We start from the raw sequence: 20,385 nt of genomic DNA, 5'->3' as shown, positions 1-20,385 counted from the left end.
CATTCTAACACGTCAGATATACACGACTATAAAGTGTTGTTATATATTGATGGTATAATAGAAACGCAAAATTCTCACTTCAGATCTATATATTCAGGGATCAACAGTAGCTAACTGAAATAGTATTGTAGGAGTCGTCAATGCATTGACAACTTCTTTTACCAAGTGATTTTAATTCTGAAAGCTTTACGTAAATTGGGAAACAATGAAAAAAAAATGTCATTTTTGACAGTATGGGTACACTATTAAATAAAAATGGTGATGTAATCGTAGAGTTTTTTTTTTATTATTACTACTCTTCTTGTGCAATTAAGACGAATAGAATTCACAGTTCTAACTCTCTAAGAAACTTCACATCAAAGAAAAGGTAAAGTGAAAAATGTCGAATTCAAATACAAAGCATGTGCTACAGGACAAAGCGGATCCACAAACTCATTCATAAAGGTATTCAACATACACAAGCATTAATAGGGAAAACATATTCGACAGTATTATCTAAATAGTGACTGGAAAACATTCGCTTATGTGAAATAGGTTTTATTCAATCCAAATTACATTCCAATACAATTTACACCATCAGGTATGCAAAAGTCAAGATTAAAAGATTATTAATTCAGTGACAGCATAACACATGAATAAGGGAAAATTAGAGCAAAAAGGAAAACGGAAAAATTGAAGGAAGAGAAACTGATTTAACAACTTGAATAAAACTTTTTCTTTCTCTCATAAATTTGACTTTTTTTTTTGGTGGGGGGGGGGGCGAGGGGTCTTTCCTGTAGCTCTTACTAATTTTAGGTTATTTTTGTGTAATATGGTAACCAAATTAATAACAACACTTTTTTTACTTACCTGAATGAAGGTAAATATTGTATTGAAAAAGCATGAATGGAATAAGACCTATTACACGCAAGATTTTTCCCCAGTTTATATATATATATATATATATATATATATATATATATATATTTATGGGAAATCACTTGATGGTATAGTCGATAAGCAAAAAAAACGTGATAATAGAAATAAAGATACAAACATTAAATCAAGATATTTTGGTTGATTCATTCGAACATATGCATTCAATAAAGTATCATTTTACCAAATGAATGTGGTCAAATGAATCGACCGAAATATCTTGGTTCAGCTTTAATGAGTTTGTGTCCTTATTTCTACTACAATGTTGTCTTACTCATCCACTATTCTATAAACTAATTGTCTATTTTGTCTGAAATTTTTATTTAATATTTACTTCCTCATTACATTATATATATATATATATATATATATATATATATATATATATATATATAAATAATGGGATGTGGAAAAGGCAGCACCTTTACTTCATGCAGACAACTTTTGGCTTCCTTGATTTGTTTCAATGATTAGCACACATACAGACACAGACATACAGGAACAAAATCTTTTTAAAAAAATATAAAACTAAAGACAAACATTTTATCTACGAAATTACACATGGCACTACAAAGGGCTCCTTTGTTCATTATTCTCATTTTCTCAGTAATAATTTCAAAATCTACAATCATGGTAAACGCAGGACTTAAAGTTACACAACACTGAAACCTCTGCTACACTGGTTTTGATCCACACTCAAATCTCATTGCTGATAATTACTGGGAAAAAAATCAAGTAAAAAAAAAAAAAATCTCAGTATATTACTCAACACAGCTGGAATATACATTAATTTTATTTGAAGAATATATGAAATGCGTCTGAAAATTAACAGGACTGTGTGCGCTGTATAAGATGTAGGCAAAATAAGGATCAGCATACGGTGTTATCATCCAACCTGATATCTTGGCTGTATATAAGTGTCATCTTATTGTAACCATCGCATTTTTCTCCACATGCCTTTGTTTTATATGTCTTCTTCAGCATGACAATGTACCTGTTCACAACACTTAACTTCAGTCGAGGCACACTTGTCCTGGACCAACTTCTGTCAAGGCACAGTTGTCCTGGAACAGTTTTAGTCAAGGTAGAATTGCAGCAGTTTGGCTTGAGTCAAGGTAAAGTCACCCAAGGTCCGGTTTCAATTGAGGTAGAGTTGAACTCAATCTGGATTCAGTCAAGGTAGAGCCACAACCAGTCCGGATTCAGTCAAGGTAGAGCCACAACCAGTCCGGATTCAGTCAAGGTAGAGCCACAACCAGTCCGGATTCAGTCAAGGTAGAGCCACAACCAGTCCGGATTCAGTCAAGGTAGAGCCACAACCAGTCCGGATTCAGTCAAGGTAGAGCCACAACCAGTTCGGATTCAGTCAAGGTAGAGCCACAACCAGTTCGGATTCAGTCAAGATAGAGCCACACCCACCATCCTAGTTTGTCCTGGCTTAAATCAAGTACCATCGTTTCAACCCGATTCCCATCAAAGTATTTTCACTCTAATCTGGCTTCAGTTGAGTTATAATTGCCTCAACACAAATTCAGCTAAGATGCTGTTACCTCAATTTAATTTCAGTCAATGTAAAATCACCTGGATTTAGCTTATTTCGAAAATATAGTGACCTAGGTCTGCATTCCAGCAGTTTTTTTATTTTTTTTTTTATTTATAACAACACTAAATGTATTTGTCATGTCTCAAAGTAAGATTCATTGAGAATCATGTGACTAGATCAATTTTTAACATCTGGATTGTTTTTTAGAAATACATCCCATAAAGAGATGAAAAAAAAAAAAAAAAAAAAAAAATGGGGCTCAGTGTTGTGCAAGCCTCTCAATTCCAAAAGCTTCTAATCCTATGTAGATTCTAACTAAGGTAGGGAATGTCACCAAAATACGACAATTACAATAAGGAGAAAAAGGAAGAGGAAAAGTTTAATAAATGGGGAGTAGAATTCACTTACTTGAGTGTCCTACAGAAAGCAGATGAACAAGTTGAAAAAAAAAAAAAAAAAAAAAATGAAAAGTTTACGAATAGGAAATGCAATGGGTTAAGTTTGGATTTTAGAAAATTGCAAAAAGAGCAGAAATGGTTTGAATTTTGGAAAACAACACCATCATCTCTTTGAATCCAAATCTTACAATAAAAGATGCAATACACAAGACAGCACTAAATGGGCAAAATGCATTCTTGAGAAGATGCCAAGATGGGTAGAATAACACCTGAAAAGTCTAAAAAGGGGAGATAACCGTTGACAGTTTTGAGCTGCTAAGCAGCAGCAATCTTTGGTCTCATGCTGATGAATGAGAAAAAAAAAATAAAATAAATAAGAAAAATGAAGATGGCCAAGACCAAACAAAACTTAGCACACATGCATCAAATATTTCAGAGATATTTCTGATGCAAAGATGAAAAGAAAAAAAAAAAAGAAAAGATTAAAACGAAGAAAAATTAACAAGAACAACAAGAAAAATATATTTGATATGGCAGGGAAATGTTGGGAAATCAACATTCCCCTTTGGTTTTTGAACACAAATGAAGCAGCATAATATGTTAAATTCAATTAAAGTCAGGAATTACTTGTAAATTTCTAATCATCAGTTTGAAGGCTTCAAAATTATTTTTGAATTTTGCAGTCAGTATATAAATACCTCACCAGCCATTTTTTTTTTTTTTTTACATAATGAAATCATTGTGCACAGTGCACAGCACTACAATTCATCAAAAACACATGCACATGTCTGCATGTGCACGAAGAGCGTGTGTGTGCATCAGGTGTAGTTTTTTCAAATTTCTGAATATCATAAGGGTTTTAAAGGATGCAGTGCCTCAGCAGCCAACAACCGATGTAGGCGAGTTGCTCCATATTTCAGCAATTATAGGCCTGACAAAATGTTTCCAAACTTTATACAAGATGTACTACTTTCTGACTTTGTAAACATATCAGCATATGTTAGACACATGGACATCAAAAAGGCGCCATGGGTGGTTGTTGTTGGTGATGATGGTGGTAAGATGGTAATAATTTTGTATATTAATTTACTGAATTGATAATGGATTAAACTGTACAATGATGTTTGCTTCTTAAATACAAAAAAAAAAAAATTTTTCTAAATGATTCTAAATGTCCAATAGAACATTATTTCTGACTCTAACATTTGAAAGGTAAACAAAGTAAAATATTTTGATCCATTTGTACTTCTAAAATCAAAGGAAAACCTTTATTTCCAAACATGTCCTTGCCATAACAAAGAGCCAAAAGAGAAAGAACACAGATAAATCCTCCCATTCTCAAATCAAAGACGAGAATCACTTTGTTCACAACTGACACACAAAAAAAAAAAAAAAAAAATGATAATCTTATTTGTTTTCCCTTAACTGTTGACTATAAAATTTGCTACATACTTCCGTTTTTCTGAATATTTCAAAACTTGAATTTTTCTAAACCAAATACGAATTATGTAGGATCTGTCATCTTTTGAGCCATAACTTCTGAAGGATCAAATTCTGTCAACTTAATATGAACATTGTAAATAAAATTTTGTAATAATTCATAAATCAAAAATTTTCCTTTGTAATTTATAAGCATGAAATCTTTTGAAATATTGATAACAAACAAAATGACTAGAAAAAGTTCCTTAAAACATTTATTTTAAAACCCTTTCACGACAAAATCTAAACTGAGTTTTCATCAATGAACAATGACAGAACTTTGATAATTACATCTATAAAATATTGCACTCAGCTTTAAGAGGTGACATAGTCATTGACTGATGTAACACACAATTATTATAAGCCTGCTGTTTTGACTGACTAAAACGTGTGACCAAGAAATAATTTAGTTACAATCTACTTGCAGATGATCTCTTCTCTACAGGCGATTTCACACAGAAAATCAATCTTGCTAATTTTTTCTTTTTTCCTACTCTCGTTATTTTCACAGTAAGTGCTCAACAGAGCGCCAATTCCTGGTTTCTTTCAGCAAAACATTCATAGCAAGAACTTATCTTTCTACCATCATTGCAAAGAACTTTCCTTTCTTCCTCTGTATTCAAAACAAAGTAGAATTTCCGTGCACATTTTCTTTAGAAGATGTTGTCACAGAATTGTTTCCTTGCAGACTAAACTATGGTCATCATCAAATCCAATGTAAACAAATACTTGTCAAACTATCAAAGTAATCGAATTTTGTTCATTCCTTTCATCATTTTCAATTCTTTTATAAAATTGTTCATCATCCAACTGATAATCATTAACCTTTATCCTCGAGTGGCTTTTGACCTTGGTTGGTTGGTTGGTTGTTTTAGGCATATCAACCTTTTTCAGGTTATATGAATATTTAATGCCGAATCTAGTTATTTTGAGGAACGATTTTTAATGGAGTGTATTTTTTTTTTAAGTCGGATTTTATTCAACCCATAGTTGGGACCCTAACAGGTACTACCACTCCGGGTCAGAGTGGACCTAGGAGCAATGGCAATTAAAGGGTGGCTCCGCACTCCCCAAGGCCCACAAGGTGGGGCCTCACCATCGGATATAGTTTTAGGTCATATCCAGGACCTTTGACCTTGGTAGATGGTGACTTATTACTGTATAAAAAAAGTTGCATAATTTGTCGCTTTTAGAGGGTGAGTTCTTTTCTGACCAAAACCTGGTTACTGGTTGAACTTGTCTGATATGCAAAAAGAAGTAACATGGCTTCTTTAGATGTCTTAAACCTTCAGCCCAAATTCCTTGCATATCTGAAGAATATGTGGATGACTACAAACCTACTACAAATATATATTTGTAGTAGATTTGTAGTCATCCACATATTCTTATATGGAACATGATTTAAAATCTTTATAAATAATGAATTCAATTGTACTCTCCCTCTCTCATTTCCTCCTAACATATCTTACATATCACTCCACCCTCACACAAGACTTAACCCCATCAACTTTGCTCCCACTCATTCCCCACTTTATATCTTCTCTTATTACCTCCCCATTTCACACAACCCCCGTTTTATCTTTGGCTTATCTTCCTCACTTCCCTGTATAAAATAGTTTTGTCTATTTTCAATACAGCTCATTTATATGAAATGATTAAGATGGCATAAATCAATTAAAATATCTTGGTCCTGTTTTAATGATGTACTTGTGTCCATATTTTTACTAGTCTGTTGCCATGCTTAGCCATTATTCCATATATTAAACATTCATTCCATATTTAACTATATATATATATTTATACATAACACATGGACGGCCTTTATTTTTATATAGGCAACAAATTTTATTCTGATACGACTAAACTCAATACTTATAATCCTTAATACAATTTAAGCAGTTCTTAAAAACAAAAAAATCCATAATCATGGGTGACTGAATAAAGTGTTTGCTAAATATCTGCACATCAATGATCAAGCAACCATTGCAAAATGACAAAATACAAGTTAAAACAATGAAAGACTAAAATTTCTATATTCAAAATCCAACGTGAAATATATAAGACCTAATTCTTTGGTGGCCAACTCCTATTCGCCCCCCTCTTCCTCCAGACACAGTTTCCAACAAGCATCTCTAGAGCAACGGTTTCTGGATTCTACTTTTCATCATGCACAGTTCACACAGATTAAGTTTGTGCTACATGTGTACGGTTTTCTATTTTGAGATGTTTCTGCTTAATTATGAACCTCAAGTTTACCAATAAAGAATGAGATCTAACTGCTACATTCAAAGTCATAAAAAGCTAACAGAAAGGATACATATATTGCAGATGTTGTATTTAATATGTGTTACCAGTTTGGGGGTAAAACATTCTTTATGGTCAAATCTCAACCTAACTGAACAAAGCCAAACAAAAACAAACATTTGGATAGAACTCAGCCTTGTCAGGCCACAGGTGGAAGATTAAACGGACATATTTTCCTAAATATAAATGTTGAAGAACTTTTGATGGCATATAAAGAGTTATTGTAAAATACAATTGATTCAGCTACATTATTTCCAAGACATCAACAATATTAGTAACTCTATCAAAATATGCATTCTAAACTTTTAGGACTTGACATTCAATTCCATCACAAAAAAAGCTGTTCATTAAAATTCTGATAAACATTCTGTTCAACTTTTTTTTGAGTTTTCTTTTTCTTAAATATAATCTCAAACAAAAGGAGATAAGCCATGCTTCATAAGAGGGCAACAGGAACTACAACAAGTCAACAAGGCAAACAAAACAAGGCAGATTTTCTTTTGAAAGAAATGGCTAAAAGGTAAAATGGAATCAAGAAACAGATCAGCAGGATGATGGAAGCTTCTGAATGATAGGAGGGTCGAGGGTTAATCCTTCCTCCTCCAACATTAAATCTGAACTAATAAAGTGACCCCTGCAAATATACACACATGCATACGCACTGGGGTTGGGATAAAAGAAATACTAGAGAGAGAATGGAGAATATAGAAGTACCAAAGCTAGCAGGTAGTGGCTAAAGATGGCCACACCCACTGCCAAACAGAAGAACTAGAGAATATCTAACCAGAAAAGAAAAAAAAAAAATCAGGAAAAATCAGCTATTCAAAGAAAAGTAAGTAATGTTTGATCTTGCAACAAGCACTGACAACCGATTATTTGAAGATATTTGTTAAGATTACACTGGGAGAATATTATTTAGTAACAGGAACAAAATGTACACAATCTGAAAAAAAAGCAAAGTATTAAACATTTTATGCAATAAACTTCAGTGTGCATAAGCATTACATTTGAAAAACAAATAAAAAAGACAAATCTTACCCGGCATTATATATATATATATATATATATATATATATATATATATAAACAAAACTTTATACTTATTTTTATACCCCAATGAGGTGTTCTAAGATTTCAGATAATGTGATGGCACACTTTTTCCAAATAAATGCTGCATGTCTCCTCTTACAAGTCAGATTATTCAATAAACCTACCAAAGTAATTGTGAAAAATAATTTGTAATCTTTTGTTGAAATATAAAAATAATTGAGGTGTTGCAAAAATCTTGATATTTATAAATGGGATTGAACAATCAACACTTTTGTGCTTAAGTCAATTTTGGTAATTTTTTTATTTCTCTGTTTAAATGTGAAATTAATTAAACTTAAATGAAAATGCTTTAACATTCCTCTTCTTCATTATTTTATGAGAGTTTGATGAGACATCCAAAACATTAGGGATTGATCCTGATGATCTGGTACTACTTAGTACAATAGGAGAAGCACTGTTTAAGAGAAAGACTAACAACCTCTCTTCTGTGAGAAAAACGCAGCAGAGAAGAGAAGAGGAGAGGACATCCCCATTAGATTTCAAAATCAGCTTTGTACTGTGTCAAAGCAGAAAATGGTTCTTGGAGAGGCACCACCCCAGATATGGAAATGGTGCTCCATCTTAGAATGTATCCAACTCTTATACAGGTCAAGGATTACGTCAGGAGTGAGATACTTTTTGGAGCACTAGAAAGATCCAACTGTTTTTCCAGTAACCTTAGCAACACATTTGATGCAAGTCTTTCATTTTAGGTCTTGAGCAAAGAACAGTTCCTGAAGCTTATAAAAGCAGATAGCTTCCTCAAGGAGCGGGCCATTTATTTTAATTGGGGATTCAAGCATTATTGGTGAAAAGAGAGAAGCTTCATTTTAGATACATTAAAAGCAACCAGCATCTTTTCCTCATTGCACTACATGTTCTAGGTCAGAAGAGAGAAAATCAGAAAAATCTTGATCGTTAATGCTCTTCAGTGTTGCCATAGATGGTTGTGTCACCTGCATAAATGTTAAATCTGATTTTAGAGATCACTTATGATGACCAAGAAGAGGGTTGAAGCTAGAATGAATCCTTATGACACACCAGCATAAAATACTATGTGCTTTAGACTTTAGCTCAATTATGACCACATTTACAAAAGTATCAGAAAGAAAGGATTTGATGGTTGAGAAAACATTTTCAGATTATATATATATATATATATATATATATATAGCAAGCTTTGTGCCAAACACTATCAAAGGTCTTTGATATGTCAAAAGCTATTACTCTAGAAATGAAGTCCCTATCAATAGATCATCTGATCCTGTGTAATATTACAATTAGCATATAAAGTGCAGAACAAAATCCATATTGCTTGTTATAGAATAGATTGTTCTTGCTAATGTGGTTGAGAACTTCTTGATGTATTACAGATCCAACAACTTACTCATGATGCACATGAGACTGATTGGTCTGTACTGAGAAACAGAAAACCAATTGCCAGCATTTTTAAACTGATCAGATTGTAGAGGTTTTACAAGGTGATGGGAAGCATTTCTCCTTTAGGGAATGATTGAACGGCTCTGTAAGAATGTTTTTAAACAACAAACTCTAAATATAGCTAATTTTAACAGAGCCGAAAAAGAAACATTAAAGCCCAACTGGAAAAAAAAAAAAAAAAATCTGACGGATCAAAATGTTCAACATTCATATTTACAACTTTTTTATTATTTTTATGTAATTTTTTTATGAAGTAAAATAGAAGTTTTCCAATAGTGTGCCTTTTTAAACAGTCTGAGATGGATACAGACTTTTGCTATTAATCTAAATTTAAAAATAGTTAATGAAAGTGGATTCATTTTTTTTCCTTTCTTTTTTAATTAATTTGCCTCCCAATGTTCTTGTAAGTAGCATTTAACAGATGAGTAATGTTACAATTTAAATGAAAAAGATGTTTGCTCGTGCAAGGTCTGCAATCTTGGATCAGATATGTTCAGATTCTGAAAATTTGATTTTTTACATTATAATCATCAGTTCTTTTTTTATTTTATTATTAACGTGCTGTTTGAGGGGAATCATCCACACTGATGGGTCCCCGTCCAGGTAGCTGGGTGTCTGCTTACATGGCAAATTTCACTCCACATCTCCACATGTTAATAAAAAAAAAAAAAACGATCATGAGGATCAACTTCAGAGAGTTTGCACACCATGTGATTTCTCTCAGCAGTTCTTTCAAAGACAATTTAGGACAGCTTCTCAGCCAACTGGAGATTTCCAAATCTTGAGCTATCTTGATGGCACCACTTAAGCATTCCATGTGTCCATACCAATGTAGCCTTTTGTTTCTATTAATGACATCAATGGACATATATACAAGGACGATGTTGTGATTTGTTTGAAGCATTGTGCACATAGTGTGTAAGCAATCATGTTTGAAGGCTATAACAATGCAGCTTGGTAGAAAAACATTATTGGATATAAGATAAGGTCAACTGAATAAATAGCAATATTGAAAATTTTCAATAATTTTCAAAACAATTTTTTACTAGGGAATAACCACTTATCAAGGCCGAGGGCCACTCGAGGATAAGGGTTAATAAATGTAAAGTGGTAGTATAATAAACGTTAATGGTGTAAATTGGGTAGAATTTGATTATTTATGGGAACGGCTCAACAAGAACTTGTTTACATTAGATTTGAAGGCCATTACATTAATTATTTATTTACCAACGTAATGTGTTGAACCAGGATAGTATTGGTGGGTTATGTTCTTGGAATTTTCTAGGTAGACTTCATCTTCAGAAAGAAAAAAAAAATGAGTCAGTTCAGGTGTGTTTTTTGTCAGGAGCCAATTAATAATTTAAAATTATTAAAATCTTCCAATAATGTCATTTAATTTCTTTACCTTGTTTCATATCCAGCAGTGTTTTAGTACCAAACAGTATTGTCAAAGCCTATATATGTATATACCATTTAATTTCACTTAAATTTAAACATTACTTCACCAATGAAAGTTAAAAAATACAAGGAGACAAATCGCTAAACAGAGTCACTTTCATTTTTACAGTAAAATTAAATTCATATTTCACTGATTATGGATAATGACTTAAATTAATTGTTTTCTATATTTTTTAATCTGCCAAGTTGGAGACATTGCAAATATATTTGGAGAGAAGTTTCATATATAAAGAAATAAAGTGTGCCAAGTTGAATTTTACCAGAAGATAATCATGAATAAGCTTCACTCCTTTACACTGATTCATACAGACTGGTGGTGATGCTAACACTCATCAATGACTAATGTAAATATCTTATACTAAATATTATAGCATTTATAATATGTAGTACCAAATATTATATAGAATATCAAAGTGATTCAAGGAAGTGATTAGTAAAGAGGTTGTTTTTAACCCAATTAAAGATTTTACCAAAATACCCTCAAAAGGTTTTTAGTTTGCAATATACTAAATGTATCTATAGTGAGGCAGGTTATCTCAATATTCCATAAGAATCTTTCACTCAGTGATACAAGCACCAAAATTGGCACAAATGACGTTCAGAACATACATTTAAAAAAAAAAGAACGTTAGCCATCAGAAAATTCAAGATGGCTGCCAGTTTTCAAGATGGCTGCAGATGCAAACCTGACAAATTTAAATTTTGTATCACCAAGTTCAAGATTGCTGAAACAATCTGCCCCGCTATTACAAGACATTGTTTGGTTACTTCTTTAATTTCTACTTGTTTGTATACTGTTTTTAAACATACAGAAAAAAAAATTAATTAAAAGGGAGATTAGTCCTTTTATACTCTTAAATTAAAAATGAGTTATTTCTCTTGATAAGATTGGTTGTAGTTGAAAAGCGTTTTCATATCACTAGTTCCTATTTCCTTTGCCTCCCCACGAGGGCAGAGTTAGACACCAAGGTCGTTTTTTTCTAATATGGAGAAAGGAGCAAAAATTAAAAATGGTCTCAGTCGTGAAGGATTTCTCCTCCACTAACTGAGAACAAAAAATTGAAGTATAGCATCAGAACAGATAGATTTTAATCTTGGCTCGGATGTTACATTATGCATGACTTTTATTGTTTTTACTGCGTCTATTTCATAAATCGTGTGCCAAAATACATAAAGGGAGGCAATCTGTTTGAAATGCCTTGAAGAATAACACCACTGAATAACTGAAGCATAAAAAATGGCTTCAATCAGTTGTTGGCTGACGAGATAGTGCATCTGTTAAAACTCTCATACTTCCCAAGATTGGCACACAAATGTCTGCATCTGCACTTTTGATGAGCTTCAGGACACTGTGATTTTATCATAAGTCTCAACTGCAACATTCCAGAAACATTGAAGTGGACATTCTAACTTGTCATGAAAATGTAATTATGCCAACATAAAGGATGGAATAGAAGTTATCATGATGGATTGTACTGAGGATACAGTCTTCTATCATGTTTCTTATTGATCGACAGTAAAGGACAAGATTAAATGTAAGGTGTCTAACACATTTGTAGCTGAAACAATTTTGATGCATGATTCAGTGGATGGTGAAGCTATTTATCTTGTTTTACAAACTGATGCTGAACGAAAATGGAAATCTGAACAAGATTTAAAGACATCAACAAAACAAAAACTGAAAATTGAAAAAAAAAAAAAAAAAATTATATTTGAGTAAAAAATTCCACTTCTTTTAAAAATCACTTCCTTGAATAATTGATGAATTTGCTGTTGTTGATATGTCATAAAGAGTGTTGCTATAACCTGACACGAACCACTGGTAAGAAAAAAAAAAAACAAAAAAAAAAAACAACTTGTATAGAATTGATATGATTTGTTCTTTGGATCCTGATTGGCAAAATAAGAATTCAAAAAATCTAGTTCTAAATCTATATTCATATTTCAAGGCATGTTTGGACATGAAGTTTTCTTTTATATACATTTTGTTGAAAACGACAAAGTTTATTTTGAGTGTCATTTTGCCAGCATTTTGAATGCTGACAAAATCCAAGATTTTTGGCAAAAAATAAAAACTCTTTTCAAACACATTCATGTTAACATTATAGCCATCATCAATAAAGTTAATATGTTCTCAACAGGAAATCTTATAACTATATCTATTTTATGTTTTACTTCCTAACAAGGACAAAATTATTGCAAACATTAATATTGTCTATGCATATAAATATAATGTAATGGACAAAGCCAATCTCCCCCCTCCTCCCCATCTCCAAAGTAAATGACAAAGAATGTGCTGTACATAAAAGCCGAAAAAAAATCAAGATGCAATGCAGCTGATTCAAACTGTGAACTGAAGGATTATAAGTTTTAGCCATATATAAAGCAGACGATTCGCTTGTTTGAAAAAAGACTGAACATCTCTAGCATCATGGTCATTTGATTGAGAGCAAGAAAATTAGCAATTGTGAAGCTTTTGGTCATAGGATATCAAAACACTTAGGTACGATAAAGTGAAAATTAAAAAAAAATCAGCAGCATCCTTTTATGATTTTATCATTGCGGTGAGCATGTAAAAGTTCCAAAGATCATACAAGTTCACTTACAGCATATTAATTCCTTTTGTGTTATTTAATGATGAAAGATAATCCACCTATTGCATACAAGTTATGGTATGTTTCAATGAACACAAGTTGCTATTTTGCCCATAACAGTAAAATTGTGGATTCATACCTCAATGTTAGTAAGTAAAATACTAAAATATAATATTCATCGTTTTCAACGAAATATATATATATATATATGGAATTAGTTGATAAACACGAGAACTGACTAGTTAAAAAGCTACATAGACATCTCTAAAACCAACCAATATTTCAATCATGTAATGGAGCTACTACAGATTAAGGTTGACTACATGACTGAAATATCGGTTGTCCCCTTAGTCCATGAAATTAATAGCCAGCTTTCATGTTTAGTTACTAATTCCACATATTAACGAGTCCACTTTATCTGAAATTTCAGTTCTTGCTCATGTAGCTGCTAGTATTTAAATTGATAAAAAAAGCATTTTTTTTTCTTGGAGATAATGAATTGATAATCTGTATTGCGTTTATTAACTGGGTTCAATACAAAAAAAAATGACATCTTTTAAAAGACAAACATATCATGCTTACTTTCAGATAAAATGCCAAGACATTTAAAACTGCTCAAATTTGGGAAAAACAACAAACAAAACGTCTTTATAATAACTTGGTATTAAATTGTAAAATAATGAGGGGGGTCAACTGAAACATGCATGTTGTAGGGTATGTACATTTAAGGACCAACTAGAAATTTAAATTTAACAAATAAATAAAATATGTTCAATGATACAATAGTTACTTGATTAAAAATTACTTTTTTTTAAATTAAAAAAACAAAACAAAACAAAAAAAAACAAAACTTTCAAACCAACAAAAAATTAGTCAACATTTTAAAGGCATCAGAATCACTTTTGAATTTTACATGATCTTAAATTAATTACCATTTTTTTTAAATGTAAATTAGAGGTATAAATGTTTATCACAGTTATTCATTTTAGGTTGTGTTAAATTATAAAGTGATTCTTCTCTCATTTAACTGTCTACTAGAAAAGCATTTCTGACTAGAATTAAAAAACATTAAGTCAATTATATTGTGTTCCTAAACAAAAGACAAACAGTATTTTTTGAATGTGTCACTATTCTATCATTGAACAAAAAAAAATGTCAAACTAAATACTGATATCTAGAAGATAATAATTCCTACATGTTAGCAATTCTCAATTTTACCAATCAGTTCCAGAAAACAACTTTCGTACATTCTTTATGAATAACTCTGGCTCAAATTAAAAAAACAAAACAAAACAAAACAAACTATGAGATTATCCCCCACCTCCCCCCCCCAAAAAAAAAAGAAGAAAAGGTTTCCCTACTGAAAAAGAAATGGTAGGTTCATAAAGAAATATTAAAACAGCAGCCATTAGCAGTGGTACTAGAATAAAAGTAATAACAATAGTAATAGTCATAATATTATTAAGGTGTTAGGAGTAGTAGTAGCAGTAGCACCTCCTCCATTATTATCCTCCAATGATGCGTTGCTTTGAGCCTTCTGAATTTTGCGGGTAGCCGCCTGCGACTTTGTCCGCTTCAGCTCTGGGTGCGGGTGCTGTTTCTTTTGTTTTGGGCTGGGACTGGGAGAAGCGGCATCTATCTAGAATCAAGTAAAAAAAAATCAAGCAAGGCATTAATGAAAGCCGTCATGTTCAAAACCCTGGATTAGTCAATTCTAAACATTGAAACCCATCATCATCATCATCACCACCAGCAGCAGCATCAGCAGTACCATCACCATTTTTTGATAAGCCAAACATAGAACAACTATCACCACTTGATAGTTTATTTATTTTGCATTTCAGGATGTTTGAGACAAGAATTTGGATTATTTGGATTATTCCGACTATTTCTCGTCTAGGTTGTTAGATTCTTAGTATTTCAGCAAAGGTAACTTTCGACTTTTTTCAGGTGTTTAGTTTCAAATTTGGGGAATTCTGTCAAAATTGAATTTTTTCAAAATTCAACATAAAAATGGCCAAGCTTGAAAAAATGCACAACCAAGCTGAAAATGGTCATTTGCTAAATAATACATATATTTTTTGTCTTTTACACAAATTATCTTTCAAGTTGTGTGAAGCAAATAAGACTTTACAAAAGAGGATTACATTAACACTAATTTAAAATGGATGAATACTTTAAAGCTTTGGTGTATTTAATATTTAATTAATGGCAGTAAATTGCATTAATTATGATATAAAATAAGCACTACACAAGTGTATAAGTATAGTGACCAGAATATTGATCTAAAAACGGTTAATTATCTCTAATGTTAATTGCAATGTCAATGAATAAGCAGGAATTATTGCACATGAATGGTTTCATACTTCCAAACTTTTATTCATACATAAGAGACCAATTTAGATGAAGATAAAAATATCAAACCAGACAAGTACCTCCCCCCAAATTAACTAATTATTCTTTCCAAGAAATTTAAATGCAATGGTTTATAAGAAAGTTCTTGTCATGTTCTACATGATTATGTCATATCATGAATTAAAATATTAACATCAAAATTAACCAAAGTATGCATTAACCATCAGTGTACACCACTAATGGTTCGTTGCTTTTTAATATTAATTTGCAGCTTAAATAATATGAAAGCTGGAAATATCACTTTGTGATATTTCAAATCAAGTATTATTTAAACTGCAAATTTCAAAGACTTAAGTTTATTTGTTGAGCAGTCAATTTCTTGTTAAATCTATACAAATCAATTCATTGAAATCTGTGGGATTAAGAGTTTATAATACCATTATGATATGATAGTGAATTGATTTACAAAGAAAAAAAAAAATTAACATAATTATCTACTATTGACTTTCAACTGCCTACCATAGCCATTGTACTTTATTCTGCAATGTCAGCAAGTTACGTGTCTTTAGTGGAATAGCCTTCTATTTACATAGGCCACACCTTACTAGGTTAATTTGTGTTTATCATAATTTAGTTTCTATTCTGTCATTATTTCAAATTGAACACGACAGCCTCGTATTTCTTACATTGAGAATGATATTATTAGAGGATGATCTCTACTTTGCAGTTGTCATCCTGCAATCTAATGTTAACAATTATAGTTTTATTCCCAAATGGTTACCCATCTAGTCCTAATCAGACTCAACCTCACTTAACTTTGGTGAAACAAGAATAGCCGTGTTAATGTCTAATTATGCAGAGACAAAATAAAATAATTTTGATTAAACTCTAATTAGAAAATGCAAGATAAAAATTATGCAAGAGAGATTTAAAAAAGAAAAATTTTTTTTTTAGTATTTGTCAGTTTGAAATTAAAATCTTATGGCAAATCATTTTACAAATATTAAATCTTAATTAAATGAAATATCTGTTTGTTGTTTCAACTTGCATTCTTCTAACCTGGAAACAGATTTCGAATTAGTTCTCCCATTTTAAAATTCAAAATACTAATTAAAACTAACTTTGTCTTTGTGACAAAAAGTCGTCAAGAGTTATTTCCCTTGCACATTTTGTCATTTACTAATGCAGCCAGAATTATTTTAGCGAATTGAACATCTTTTGATGGACTAAAAAACAAAAAAGAAAAAGAAAATAATTTACTTGAAAGAAAATACCCGCGTGAAAGAAAGTATATACTCCCAATATTAAATAAGAGAAATTTATTAAATTTTCTATTCTCAACCTTTGTGCAAACAGAAGAAACAGCCCATTCTATTCAGGAAATTCTTACAATGTTTATGCTATGTTCAATTTCAATGACCTCTTGAGTTTACTGACCAAATAAAGATTATTTGAATGAAGATTTTCACAAAGATTTAATTAAAATGGAACCCTCCTTTTACTAAAGATTTTTTTTTTTAATTCATTAACTCAAAGAAGTTTTTGTTTTGTTACTTTTGTAATTATAAAAATCAAAATGAATTCATTTTTTAGTAACACTATTAAAGCTCTAGAAGAACAACCTCTGAGAAAATATGAAGTGTGCTGTTGTTGGTGTTGAATCTGCTGTTTCATAGTAATATAGCTGTCTATGTGTGGCTTATCTGAGGGCAAAAATCACAGTCAGCTCAAAACTGAATCACTACAAAAAGATATTGATAAAGATGGTCAGTGGAAAAGCAGGTACATGCATCGACTACCAACAGCTGCTATGGAAGCAAACGTTCACCTGCCAGTGGGGGTGGGGGTGGACGGGGGTGGGGAATAGATGCCTGCATGCAGTCTAAGGCCGTTAGTGCTATGAGTACAAATAGACTAGGATTAGAAGAGTGGTTAGACTTATCGCAATTCTTGCTATGGCAAGCAATAGGTGGCGCTCTCACCCTGAAAAAAGGAGGAAAGTTAAAGCGGTGAGTACATTTTAGCAAGCACAAAAATTTTGTAACCTTTAAGTTTAACTATATTTTACAACATACCTACAAAAAGTCCCTTGAATATTTCACTTCTGCTCATATGCCTTTTGTAGGATGATTCATTTTCCTTCGTTAGATCAATTACATCAACCTTCCCGACATCGCCAAACCGTCGAGGGGGCCTATATTTATGAGGGTCATGTGCTACTTCTAGCCAATTGCCTTTCACCTTGTGGGTTATAGCTTTGAGACTGGAGCTCATTTTTCTGAATATTGACGGTTCTGAGTCTTTGGAATCTGCACAAGGACTACTGGCGTCCAAGTTAGGATATGGTTCAGTTAAGTTTACATCAGAATATGCCTCCCGTGACATGGGACTGTGGGTTTCGTGTAGGTTTCGACTAGATGAGCTATTGCAAAATACAGAGTCGTCTTCTCTGGGTGAATTTCGTTTTCTAATGTTAGATTCAGATGGAGAGCGTTTTATTGGAGAAACTGCTGCACTCGGCTTTGGTAACTTGTTTGATTTTGTTCGATGAGGCATTGTCTTTACTGGCGGGAAAATTGTTTGTGTGTTGAGCGTCTCAACAGGCTGTAAACTAGATGTTTGCTCGTGTTCAACCTCGACAATTGTCCAGGATTCGTCGGCGGTTTTTACATCGTCAGTTTGTTTTGAAATGGAGTCACTTGACAAGGAGAAACTGGTGGTAATGCAAGTTGGTTCAGTGGTCACGTCAGGCGTGTGTGTGCTGGGGAGGTGGTGCACCTGCTCCCCCTCCTCCTCGCCACACGGAGAAGAGCCACTAGCCATTGGCTGACGACGACGACGACTTGCCGGGGGGAGGAGGGGCTGGAAAATAAGGGAGCAGTGGTACAAACTAAAATGCAAATTAAGGAACAAAAAAAAAAAAAACAAAAAAAAAAAACAAAAAAAAAAACAAAAAACAGCAGCTTGTACAATATTGGAGGGAAAGAATTGATTTAAAAAAAAAAAAAAATGCATACTTTAGGAAAAGAATGGATTTGCTTTTCTTGTTCGTTATAAAGATTTCAGCCAAGAGATTTTTTTTAATTGGAATTCAGAATAAAATTCAAAGATTTTTTTAATAAAGTAAGTTCGTTTTTTCTTAGAATAAAATATTTTTCCAAATAATTGATTTTTTTTTGTTTTGTTTGTCGTTAAAATGGCATACAGATTTAATTGCATTGTTTTTGTGGCAAATCAATCCATACTTTAAGTGATATTAAAGTCAACTCTTTCAATGACCATAAAATGTTAAAATAGCTAATAATAGCTCGCTATTCATTTTTGATAAACGAATTTTTTCAGCTAAAATTCATAGTGTTAGAACTGAAGTAGAATCTAACAGCAACATTGTAGAAATTCAATGAAATCTTTAAAATGTTTTGAAAATGATTCAGAAAATAATCAAATACCTTCTGCTTATTATATATCATTTTTTATTGGAATCCTTTGAGATGAGTAATTTGTATATTCATATGCAAACTATTATCCTCATCTTCATAGCTGTTGCTTCATAAGTTTCGGCTAAGTATTCCTCTGACTTTAACACTTGAAGAAGGCCAGAAGAATAGTTGGTCGAAATGTAGTGAAACAACAACAAATATAAAGATGAGGATAACAGTCCGCAAATAAATAAATAAACCTTCTGTTTACACAACAAAACATTTTCGACAGAAAATGTAAATCACCTCCAAAATGCAAAGACCATCAAACACCTTTTAAAATCTTGATTTACGCACGATCAGTTTTCAATTTAAAAGTTTTCTAAAACTATTTAAGATTTACATTTTTCATCGATAAACAGAAGAAATTTATTTTCTGAAAATCTTACAAACATTGCAAAGATTTCATTGAATTTTTATAATGTTACTCTTTTGCTTCTTTAAATTCTAATATTACTCATTGATGAATGTTTATTGAAATAAAATTTTAGAAAATAATTTAACCCTACCAGACCTGAGCTACTGAACCTAATTTGCCCCTGTGCATGCTTCTTGGGCAAAATTGTGAAATCCAGATCTAGAGCTACAAAATTGCGACCCCCATCCCTCATCAACCACACCAGAATCTCCTGGTTGAGTTACACGCCTCCTACTTTTAACACTCGATTTTGATCTAGGCCCACTTGCATCATCAGAATTATCATCACTTTCTCCTTCATCGATATATACATCATCACTAGCATTACTTGATTCAGAAATATACTCCTGATTAAATTCGCCTTTGTCTGAATCAGAATTTGTCATTTTATCCAACATTTGTTGCACCGTGAAACTTCTAGATCTTGCTCTTTTACTTGTCGAAGTGCTTCGTTCATCACTAGCTTGCTTCATGGCTACTTTAGTCTACAAAACAACTCAAAACTCTGCAGAAACAAAGGAAACCATTTGCAAAACATTAGGCTTGCGCTAAATCGAGGCTAAGCAGCAACTGGGTAGCTATTTTTAGCTCCCTGACAAAAACGCATGGTCGGAAAAATACTAGTTTAGAGGTAAACTTGGTATATAGCATTTTTGGAAATTACTGGTATATTGGTAACTCGGTATATTGGTAACTCGGGTTAAAAGAAAAAAAGAATGAATCCTCCTTTATGAGCAATTTTTAATATCATGTACTCATTGACATTTATTTAATGCAGATAATTCTAACTCCAGAGTCAGAAGAAAAAAATCCATAGCAAGATAGTTAAAAGTAATTGAAGAGTTTTGGAATATTTGAGATAATGAATAGATTTTATTTAAAAGTTTTTCAAAATGCAAGAAACTGCCTCTCA

General features: G+C 32.2%; 1 protein-coding gene across 8 annotated transcripts in view; it reads right to left on the bottom strand.

Annotated features, from left to right (window-relative positions):
* The window catches only part of LOC145239883 (syntaxin-binding protein 5-like), a 678,091-nt gene that overhangs the window by 81,588 nt on the left and 576,118 nt on the right, over positions 1 to 20,385 (bottom strand). For 4 of the 8 annotated variants that reach the window (XM_080103493.1, XM_080103494.1, XM_080103495.1 and 1 more), the window contains one exon: positions 17,651 to 18,437. In XM_080103493.1, coding sequence (XP_079959619.1) covers positions 17,651 to 18,437 — 787 coding nt within the window. Of the gene's footprint in view, positions 1 to 14,714; positions 14,860 to 17,650; positions 18,438 to 20,385 lie in introns of all 8 variants that reach the window. The other 4 variants (XM_080103497.1, XM_080103499.1, XM_080103498.1 and 1 more) reach the window with 1 other exon arrangement.

This window comes from Euprymna scolopes, chromosome 19, assembly GCF_053919585.1.
Source record: "Euprymna scolopes isolate OS-2025 chromosome 19, ASM5391958v1, whole genome shotgun sequence".
Taxonomy (NCBI): Eukaryota; Metazoa; Mollusca; class Cephalopoda; order Sepiida; family Sepiolidae; genus Euprymna; species Euprymna scolopes.
The sequence above is the reverse complement of the archived record's forward strand: the minus strand, read 5'-3'. Positions and strand labels throughout refer to the sequence as shown.